General features: G+C 38.3%; 1 protein-coding gene across 1 annotated transcript; it reads left to right on the top strand.

Annotated features, from left to right (window-relative positions):
• The first annotated feature begins 3,119 nt into the window (after window positions 1–3,119).
• LOC127836627 (E3 ubiquitin-protein ligase TRIM56-like) lies at window positions 3,120–7,509 on the top strand. Its single transcript, XM_052363301.1, has 6 exons — window positions 3,120–3,280; window positions 3,532–3,642; window positions 3,911–4,647; window positions 5,287–5,355; window positions 5,465–5,609; window positions 5,785–7,509. Exons 1-6 carry the CDS (start codon window positions 3,139–3,141, stop codon window positions 6,432–6,434), a joined length of 1,854 nt encoding a protein of 617 aa, XP_052219261.1. The 5' UTR covers window positions 3,120–3,138; the 3' UTR covers window positions 6,435–7,509.
• The last annotated feature ends 4,536 nt before the right edge of the window (window positions 7,510–12,045 follow it).

Below are 12,045 nucleotides of genomic sequence, written 5' to 3' on the forward strand. Positions count from 1 at the left end.
ACAGCATTATAGCACAATTCATTTATATAAATATGTATTCAGTTCAACAGCATATGTCAAGTATCACACGTCGTGATAAGAATATGTATTCACAAGACAGGTACGAAACAGTGAGGTTATAACTTGATAAGCTTTTGAAAATAAGATAAGAAATATGATGTGGGTCAATTGTTATTCTAGTTCAGGAATCATGCCGCGGATATCAAGTGGCAAATGTATTAATGTTATACTAGATTACATTGAATAATCCAATATTGCGTATTGCTAAAATAAATAATAATATGTATATTATTTTATTAATTTATTAATAATCATGTTTTAATAGATCTATTAAATTACAGTACATTTTAACAGATGTATTAGTTTGGGCCTTTATTTATTAAAGTGCAGGAATTTCATTATTTTAAAAATGAACATCACAAGTAGTTGCTAGTATTCTTTACATTACATGACAGCATTGTACTGTAAACTTCTATATAAATCAGAAATAACAATTATAAGGCGTCGCTAACTCTCCACATTTAATCTTTTCGGTTGCTCAAACTAAATCGTGTAAGTAAAATTTCCGTAAAGATAAACGTTTCAGAAGAGCATACAGTTATGTTTATTTTCGGGAGGGATAAATAATAATATCAGGTAATTATAGGCCATATCAATAAAGACGCCTATAGTCCCATTCATACAGGTAGTATACAGCTATACTGGTCGACGAAAGATCAGCGTGCGCCAGTGGACAGTTGAAGGTTATGCAAATCGCCTATGGTTTCAATGCGATGAATGCGCGAGTCCATTCCACGGATCATGATGGCTCCATCTGACGTTCGCACACTGCTCGCATATTTTGTTTTTACGAGCTAACGAGCTTTGTAAAATAACTGGCTGCGTGTACGCGTTAGATCCTCATTTATGTACACACCTCGGTGACCACAGGTATTGATTGAGCTTCGATTTCTCGGAGAGGAGTTTCATGCGCGATCGAAACGAAGCAAATTTGACAATTATGTCTCTCGGACGCGGTTTGTTGGAGAGATGTTGTTTGTTTGCACAGGCCACACAAAAGTTATCGGTTCCAAACAAGTTTCATGCAATGCTTGTATACTCTTCATATTTTGTGTTTCGGTCTGCGAGGTTTATCTATGCATTTTGCGAAATAGAACATAGAGTTACGATTATCGCATTCCAGTATTTTTGCGAGACAATCATGTACATGAACCAGCCCCCCTCCTCTCTGTGTTATAGGCCAATGCCATACTTGGATGTCAAATGAAAGATTCTGTCCGCAAAATAACGTCCTCATGCTTTTAGAGAGAAATAAGTTTAATTTGTACATTTGTTAATTATCATAAGACATGATAAGTCGAAAGTTTAAGGTCATATGGTTCAAGATCAAGATGAAAGTTCAAATGTGTCATTAATATAAAACCTTGTTTGGATATTTTATGTCCAAAACACATTTCATTATGCACGTGGCACTTGTTTGCTTCGATCAGTTTGATTCCTGTTATCACACAATTTGCGGAAACGAAAAAAAATCGTTCCGAAAACAAATATCTTATTTGTATTTTTATTTTCTTTATTTGTTGTTATGCTTTCATTTTGAATCCAACGTCAGCACGCGACCCTTGATAATGCTGATGATGAAGATGATGATTTGTGTTATGGTGGTGGTGAAGATGACGACGATTATGATGATGATAATTATGATGATGAAGATGATGACGATGGTGATAATGATTATGGTGGTAGTGAAGATTACGACGAAAATGTTGATGATGATAATGATTTTGATGATGATGATGATGATGATGATGATGATGATGATGATGATGATGATGATGATGATGATGATGATGATGATGATGATGATGATGATGATGATGATGATGATATAAATTATTATTAGTAGTAACAGTATTGAATAGTTCTCTATTCTTAATTGTGTATTTATCCAGATCAACGGGCAACATGTCACCATATCCATTACGCATTGAAGGCAAAAAAGATTTTCACGACTCATTGAGTATTTACATTGAAACACTCTCAAATGTCTGCTAAGACAATGGTGACTTATTGTGCCTTATTGTGAAATAGTTGTCAGAGGAAATATAACTCCAAAATTAACAAAGCCTGAAAGGAAGAATATTCAAACAAAAAACAAATATTTGACCTCGAGGACAAAATATACACACATTTCTTAAAATCTTTAACAAGTTAATCAGTGATATTGGGCTGGGTTATTAAGTAAAAGAAACAATTGGGGTTTAGTTCATGCATTGTATATGCTTTTGATAATTAATATATCAATGAGTACTGATTATAGATAATTGGTTTGTGTTTTTCACTGTTAAATCACAATGGCACAATCTCCTTATGAACAAAACAAACGGAGTGAGTTTACTGAGAGACGTCCATCTAACAGGCGAAACAATTTCATAACTAGAACTTTGCCCAGGTAAGATTAAAATATAATTATTTAAGACATGTACATAGTTGTGCTGGTTTTATTGGATACATAAAAAAATTCGTGGAGCTGATTTATTTGCTTGAACATTAAACTACATGTAAATTACTCACAGAAAGAATAACCAAATGGTATCTTAATTAATTTAATAGAATGATTTATTCATTTCAAATATATCCATCAATTCATTCATCCATTATTTCTGCCATCCAGGCATCACTAACTCGCTTCCTCACTCACTCACTCACTCACTCACTCACTCACTCACTCACTCACTCACTCACTCACTCACTCACTCACTCACTCACTCACTCACTCACTCACTCACTCACTCACTCACTCACTCACTCACTCACTCACTCACTCACTCACTCACTCACTCACTCACTCACTCACTCACTCACTCACTCACTCAGTCAGTCATTGAATCATTCGTGCATTCGTTTATATTGCAATTAGTCAATTTTAAATATTGATTTTTAATATCAGTTTTATATAGTGAGCCCCTAATGACGTCTTTCTATGAAGTGTTTTTAACTTCATCATTTTCTCGCTATGTGCTAATCAGACTTCCACCACGAAGTGTTCGTTTTCTACCGGAGCAGCCTATTGACTTGACCAGTGTAGAACGGAGTAAAACATTTGTGAAGCCACTAGACCCCGCACCGGAACCGGAAATGTTGCGCGCAGAAGACGTGAAGGAGGAGTTCCTCGTCTGCAGCATCTGCACACGCGAGTATGACGAAGAGGAGCACGTGCCGCGAGTCCTGCCCTGCCTCCACACCTTCTGTCAACAGTGCCTGAAAAAACTTGTCAAAGGTAATTTGAAACAAATTGAAACCCGAAATATGGTATTTTTACGCTAGAAAAAGAAGGGAATAAATGGTCGGTCGTTATTGGAGGTACCTAATGTTTTGAAATGATGGATTAAATGCTGGGGATATGTTTAGCTATACGTGCTTACAGTTGCTATATCGACATTTTCAGAAACTAAGCTTTCTCATTTAAGATACAAGGCTAGCCGACGGACTGCCCCCTGTGGTATGTACCATATATGGTGTTTGTTGCAGGTCACCTGTTGGACTGTCCTCTGTGCAAGCAGAGTCATGAGCTTCCCAAGGGTCGCATATCCTCCCTGGCCAAGGACACCACCCGCCGTAACCTCATTGACTTCATCAAGGGTAAGATGCATCTCTACATATCCACGTCCCATTCAATGCCGGAAACCGCCTTCAAATACCACAATGCAAATTTGCAGAATATATCAAATCGATATTGAAGATAAATGTAAATAAATATGAGCATTGCAACACATCTCAGCCTATAATTTAAATTATCGTTGAAATAATATTAATTTTATCAATTTTATCCACAAAATCAATTTAATAGTAAAGAACGCGATACAATAATGTATTCTTATGCTACTATGAATACGCACTTTTAACTTAGTCCGAAAGAGATCGTCGGAAATTCTCTGCAAAGACTGCCCTGAGGACCAGACCGCGAGCGACTTCTGTAAGGACTGTTACATTTTTATGTGTGCTGAGTGCACACGAGCGCACAAGCGTAGCCTTGCCTCGAGAAAACACAGCGTGCTAACGATTAAAGAGCTGCAGAACTCGGGACTCGACGTCTTTAGGAGGAAAATCGTGTGCACTAAAGCCGGGCACGAAGGTCAGCAGCTGGCGTTCTACTGCACGAAACCCGGATGTGAGACTTCAATCTGTACCGCGTGCACCGTCTGCGACCATGAGAGGTCCAAGGGTCATCAGATCATCAACGTTCAGGACCTCTATCTGCTGAAAAAAACCGAGCTGGAACAGTTTTTTAAAACATGGGATACAGACATGTCTTCAGTCAAGTTTGTACTCCAGCAAACAGAACAGGAATTGTTAAATATTGATATTAAAGAACTTGAAGTTGAAAAAGATATCGACGATGCGTTTGAAAGATGTCAAAAGATATTAGCTCAGCGGCAGCGGCAGTTGAAGGACCAGCTGGCGACTTTGTGCGAGCAGAAGAAAGGCCGGATCCAGGCGTACGTCGAGACTCTCGAAGGGTACCTGGACAGCGCCGCCAGCGCCCGGGACTTCTCTAACCATGTGATCAACCACACCGACCCCACGGAGTTCGTACCGCTGCACTCTACTCTCATGCAGCGCCTCAAGAAAATGTCCGCTTTGAAGGTAGAAGACATGTTTCTTCTAACATTTTTACTTTATTGCGTTTAAAATGGAGATACAATTCTCTTTTGTTAATTATATTATCGCACGCTTAAGTGTAGATGAGTTTTATTATCACAAACACGCATACTGTGACAGCTATTAATATTCATTTAGTTTATTCATCAATTAGTTACGTAAATATGCGGCAATATCTTAAAAGGTAAGTGATGCAAAGTAACGATTCATGTCCAATCCCCTTCTCTTAATAAGATGGATGAGATAGGCAAGACGCAATTGGATGCTATTCACGAAGATACACATGCACGTATGGTCTTGTTGTTTAAATGAAGGGAGATAAAACGATCTGTGCTAATAATTATTGATTTGCTAGTATACGCTCATCTTGATATTCGTTCGTAGGTCATACACATATTTGTTATGCATATGGAGCAAGATGTGTTTGCAATGCACGCATTAATATTTTCATGCAATAATTAATTGTGAGCCAATTACTTTTTTATACATCGTAACATGCATGACATACATTTCATAAACGATCCCTTAAACGCGTTTGATTGCAAACGATTTATACCCACGTCTTCTGCTATTATGTACGGCGGCCGCAGCAATCACCACAAAGACACTATATAAATATTTCAGGTTGACCGACAAACAATGCATATCGAGAGTCCAGTGTTCGACAACACACGACTGGAGGCCGAGTTTCAGGTATAAATTTGTTTTTTTTTTACATCGAATACATGTAATACTAGTACATGTGCATTCGATATAAATATAAACTAATGTGTTCTTTCCATGTTGTCCCGTGCACGTGCAGGTGTTCTGTCGCTCCATGGGGGACATCTCTACGGTGATGCAGAAGAAGCGGTTGTCCATTTCACGAGGCCACACCCACATTGGCCTCTCCTCCGCCTCAACCAACCGTCACCATGACGATGACAGGCGATACGGGGAGATCTTCTGTACGTTGAATATTAAGCCAGCTTTGAACGCATGTGTTCTTTTTTGTGTTTTTTAGATTTGATGGAGAAATTCGTTAAAAATCTTTTTTTTCTATTTAAACTTGATGTAGTGACATGTTTTGTAACCGGAAGATATGAATTCAGATGTTTACCATGTATGTGTTCTCTATTTAAGGCCCATATTTTACGTTCGACAAGGACACGGTTCACCAGTACCGCGAGATCAGCGAGAACGATCAGGTACTCCGCAACTACTCCACGATACAGAAGCAGGGCGTGGTGCCGGGGGAGCGCCGCCTCAAGAAGTACCGCGGCGTCATCGGAAACAGAGCGTTCCATGCGCCGGGAAAGTTTTACTTTGAAGTTCAGATGAAGTACAATATTGTTCGACCTCTAGACAATATAAACTTTGTGTTCGAGGTTGCTGTAAGTCGTCGCGGCGACATTGACCATAATTATTACGTGTACGATCAGCCGAACGCCTGGTCATTTTGCGGCCAGCACTGTGACGACCACAAACAGGTCTGTGTGTGGTGTCGTCAAAACGGATACAATCTTGCGCACTTGCCACTGTCATTGAACACTTCAGGGACTGTACTAAATCGGACTTTCGGATTTCTGCTCGACACGGACCGACATGCCTTCAGCGTGTTTGACGTCACACGAAACCGCGCACTGCACACTTTTACCGAAGTGGACTACAGTGCGGGTCTGTGGCCGGTGTTCGGGTGTCACTGGCCGAGCAAGGTGAAACTGGAAATGGCGCTGCTCACCGGAAAGGACATCAGCCAGCTGGGAGAGGTGGTCCAGCAGAACGGTGCGTGACCAGAGTGGTCCAGCAAAACACAACGTAACCAGAGTGGTCCAGCAAAACACAACGTTACCAGAGTGGTCCAGCAAAACACAACGTTACCAGAGTGGTCCAGCAAAACACAACGTTACCAGAGTGGTCCAGCAAAATACAACGTTACCAGAGTGGTCCAGCAAAACACAACGTTACCAGAGTGGTCCAGCAAAATACAACGTTACCAGAGTGGTCAAGCAAAATACAACGTAACCAGAGTGGTCCAGCAAAATACAACGTAACCAGAGTGGTCCAGCAAAATACAACGTAACCAGAGTGGTCCAGCAAAATACAACGTAACCAGAGTGGTCCAGCAAAATACAACGTAACCAGAGTGGTCCAGCAAAATACAACGTAACCAGAGTGGTCCAGCAAAATACAACGTAACCAGAGTGGTCCAGCAAAATACAACGTTACCAGAGTGGTCCAGCAAAACACAACGTTACCAGAGTGGTCCAGCAAAACACAACGTAACCAGAGTGGTCCAGCAAAATACAACGTTACCAGAGCAGTCAAGCAAATCACGTTACACCATCGGTACAGCTAAAAGTAAAGTGACCAGATAGTAGTAATTTATTACATCTCGATTTTGATTTACAAAAATAATATCAACAAAGAATGTGCGTAAACAAAACAAAACAACAAAAAAGTATGTGAATAAGGTTAAAGCTTTTTAAATCGCAACTTTGAAATGAACACAACCCATTCAAATTTATAAAGAATGTGTCTTAACGAACATGTCGAAATGTGTGTACACTGTTTATCATCCTATTTATGTTATAGAGATAACTTGGACAAAACAACAAAAACATGTCACGTTTTGACGTTCTGAAAGCATAGAAAATACAGGGAAAATGGTATTATGAGAACTAGTTAATATAAAATACAAGTGCAATCACCGTCATATTAAATGAATATGGTTAGAATATCAAATACCTGTCACACTAACAATATAATTTCATGATGGAAATTCCATGTACACAACTTTTGTTTTTTGACACCATATACAAATTCAAAATATACAATAATATAATTTATGAAAATACATAATAAACAAATCTGCGAGCAATACTTTTCACTCACGAATTAGGAAGTCATAAAGACAGCGCTGTTGACCAGTACTTTGTTGTTTATGCATTACTTGTTACCCTAGTAGTTCACACTGTGTCAGCCGGTCTTTAATCTTAACATAGGTATAGAAAACTAATGCGCTTTTTCGTCGTAGATGTTTTACCCAGCTGTACACCTTAAATTACCTTAACATAACGAAAGCAGACACGAATGAATACATTCGAATAGTTCATAGACTGGTTCGAGAGATATCCCCTGAAATTTGGCCATATCACTTCGCCCATGCACAACGTAATGGATGTAGCACTGATCAGTATAAGTAATTCTGCATGTTCATACGACACATAGGCACAAATTGTGGCCCAGTTACAATTACGCATTAAAATCCATTTTTCAGAATTTCAGTGTCAGTACTCGGGCACATAATCGTCAGGGGAAGATATGGCTATCGATATACATGTATACAGTTTTGCTTTTAAGATGAGAAAACAAACACTACCGAAATAGTATAGTGTCACGATAAGAGGAAAATCGCGTTTAATAATCTAACCACAAAATGTTTGCCGTACTCGGTCAGCACGTCTGGAAATCGTTCCTGAACCCTTATTTGCCAATTTGCTATATTCGCTATTTGATTTCAATTTTATATTGAAAATCATTGTGCTAAAATGTGCCATTTGCAATTCGCAATGAGTTTTTTTAACCCAAGCCATGTGAAAATGGGTCTTCCGCCATATGCCCCCATCATAGCTATAGCCTACCCAGCCTGCGCATGTCTCAGTCTGGTCAAGAGATACACAATGAGACCATAACACCTTGATTGAAGTTATAGCGGACAGCATTGGTTCTGACCAGACTGCGCAAACGCCGAAACGCCATAACATCTATGTTCGCATGACCCGGCTATGAACGTGTGATTAAAACGTGTCGAAAAAAATGCGTGCTTATCAAATATTAACAAATGATATATTTCGATGGTGAAGAAATAAACTCATACTGAACCATGCGAGGACATATATGATGTGAACTCCCGTAATATCATTTTTATCTACTTACACTAATGTGTGGATTGACTATAATAACACACATTTCATGCGGTGAATATGCGACTAGCGAGTGAAAAAAAATCAATAGTTAAACTTTAGTTTTCAATTTAATTATTTAGAAACGTACATTTTCACACTTTATCTTTAAGTAAGCATTTACGCCGAATATCTTGTTAAAGATATTTCTTGTTATATTTAGTTGTTTTTTATATTCGGTTTTAGCGATAATAAAGCATTTTTGTAGTTGTCTATAGTATACTTTAGTAATTGGTGAACTCATGTTCAACGTGTAGTAAGTTGAGAACGGTGTATATAAACAAACTTAACAATATACTATTGCGTTGTTATCACCCGTGAAATTCAGAAAACAGGAGTGATCAACGAAGCACTACCAACGAAGTTACACAACAGACGCGCGATAGTGTATTGGACTCTCGATATACTTGTTGATCAGCAATAGTTTTATTTTTGCCATATTTATTAATATCCTCAGATTTTTGAGTGTCCCATATGCTGCGCAAAAATACCACGTGATCAAGACGCAGCAAATAGTGGCCTATTTTAATAATTCAAAAACATTCTCTTCCGCGACACGTTTAATTCAAGAAGTGTGTATTGATTGTTTTCTATACTCGCTTCGTTTAAAAACATATGTCCACATTATGGGTCCATTTGTGAATTAATATAGTGGAAGAACTGAAACCTCTGACATAAATGATTCAATAAATTTGTTTGGTGATCATAACCTAGCTAATGCCGATTTTGATAACGTGGTAGTAACCTTAGTTGTTCGAAAGTGAACAACTAAAATATGTGATTATGATGCCCGACATTGTCTTTAATGTACTGTATTAATTATCGTTTTATATAAGGTGAATGGTAAATCTGTTATTACAAGTCCATCTGTCTGCGGTAAACGCCTACTTCATTGACCGACATCAATCGAAAATAATAGTCGCGAGTTAACAATGCCTTCATTTGCATCAACGTACCAGTCATGGTGTCTCTTATCAGTTGAGTATCAATTACCCAATTGCGCGTTTATGGTGGTTACGCGTACAAGTAGGTTGGCCGACCAGCCCCTGTGACCTTCAAGGAGAGCTGTGTTTCGCGATTTCAACGTTGCACGCAGTGGACTAATTTCACTATGTATAAATGTAATGTAAAGTATACTCTTCCGCGCCGCGAACTATTTCTTGGCGCCGCGAACTCTTTCTCGGCGCGAATGCGGCAGTAATCAGGTGTTTAATACCTACCAAAACTGGCTTGCAATACGTGGTATTAACCTTAGTTGTTCTCAATCGAACAATGAAAAGCCAAGTGCAGTTATATGCAACGTCTGTTCCAGTCATTAACATATTTTACGTTACATAAACATCATCTTTGTCGAGCTTTACGCAATCCATATACTGACACAATATCGATAATTCGAAAATAAATTTGATCGATATAATTTCAGAGACAACACCGTTTTAAAAATATCAGCATCTCAAAAAAACGGAGCTAATGCATTTGAAACTTGCATCCCGCGTAAAGTATCGTCACAGATTAGCTTTTGCAGTCAACACAGGCTTTTCAGGGTCTACACTTTTCGCGTCTATGGTATTTTCATATACGTGTACTGACCTCTCTACTGAAGTGAATATATTAATATACATTGACACACGCAATGGTGACGTGTGCAATTTCCGACGGGAACGTGTGGAAAATATAGTGTCCAAAGGTTATGACGTAATATGACGTACGCAACGGACGTACATAGACGTTAGCCTGTCATTTACTAGTACATGAAATTATACAACTATAAATGAGCTACATGTGCTTACCCAAGACATGACTGCATTCTTTTCGTTTAGTTTGACGTTAGTATATTGACTATTTGTATATATATTTAGGTAGACACGATATTAAACATGATGCAAAGCAAACATAAATGAATACAATCATTAGTTATCTATCTTATGCACTATGTGCAAGGGGTATACGGTAACCTTGCGTTGGTGGCCAATGAATACAGTGGGTCGAACCATCTGGTTTATACGTGGTTCACCGAGGCTATGTGTCGAGTGGTTAATTATAATTGCATGAAACGTAACGATAACAATTTGTATTGGTCGCATTCATAACGCTATACCATGAGTGCGTGACAAAATATAAAGCTGATAACGTATCACCAACAACACTTCGCTTTTAAGTGATGTTGTTATCACGCAATAAAAGGATTAGTGATCCTTTAATACAACTCATGTAATTCAAATATCATTTTAAGTTTCCAGGGGAGAAGTTTACACAACTTGTTATCGGCTAGTCCCTGACACCGAGATGCTTTGTGTAGTCTGACCATACATGAAAAATGGTCCCCTGCCTACAAAGGTCAATATGGCCAATTGCATTGACAGGCCGATGGACACATGTTGCACTGTATTTAGTTTATGTCCTCAGATCCAACTCAATCTATTTTAAGTTCGACCCAGATATAAGGCTAAGGCCTAAATTGAAAATGTCATTTGTTTTGAATAACATCGCCAAACAATTAGGGTCGGTCGGTAAACTTTTTAGGTTGTTATCGTGTTTACAATGTCTCAATTAGGTAAGAGTGTGCAAATACATTTGCACAGATCTTTTAAATCTCCATTTAAGAAACTATTTGATTTTTAAAATTTAATCTTATTTATCAAATGTGATCGAGTGTAGCGAAACTGGTCGCAAATTTAATCTTCATTTACTGAATATGATCGAATTTAGAATAAAAAATGATTGAACACTCAGTGTTAATTTCGGGTTTTCAGGACATAGAAGACACTTTTTATCTAACGTCTTATCTGAAAAGCATAGCGCTTGTGGAATGCCAACTATATTGGTTCGTGGACTTTAAAGGTTGTATGCCCATATCCCAGTCCGCCAGTAATCAGCGAGCCAGTGTCGCAACCAAGTGAATTTCCACACATTTATATACTGCTCTCGTTAAATGTGAAGCAGTTTTTGTATTCAACAATAAATCCTAAAACGGCATCGAATACGTCTAATCCTGATCACAGTTATTTTAATTATTATTTTACATAAAGCTAACAAAGCAAAACGAGCTCTAACAATCTTAACTTACTTGTGTTGATTTTCCGTTTTGCCCTGTTTCCCCTGTGTGCACAGCGCATGCGCACAACCGCACACCCCAATCCGCTTTAGTTCGTTAACAAAATGTTAGTATAGTGAAATCACGTGTGGTGTTTGTAGAATATTATGAAGTCACATTGACAGCAATTCATGTATAATAAGAGTAATGTTTGTATAACAATAAAAAAATTGTTCGTGACACCAAAAACAGCTGACATGCCATATGGGACGAGCCCAATAGGCGATTCCAATGAACATGTTAGCAGATCGGCAATATGTGATAGTTTAAACAGTATGTAGATTCACAGTTTTCTTTAACGATACCTTTGAAGTACAATCGGACATGTACGCTCTTAATATCACG

This window comes from Dreissena polymorpha, chromosome 6 (genome assembly GCF_020536995.1).
Source record: "Dreissena polymorpha isolate Duluth1 chromosome 6, UMN_Dpol_1.0, whole genome shotgun sequence".
Classification (NCBI taxonomy): domain Eukaryota; kingdom Metazoa; phylum Mollusca; class Bivalvia; order Myida; family Dreissenidae; genus Dreissena; species Dreissena polymorpha.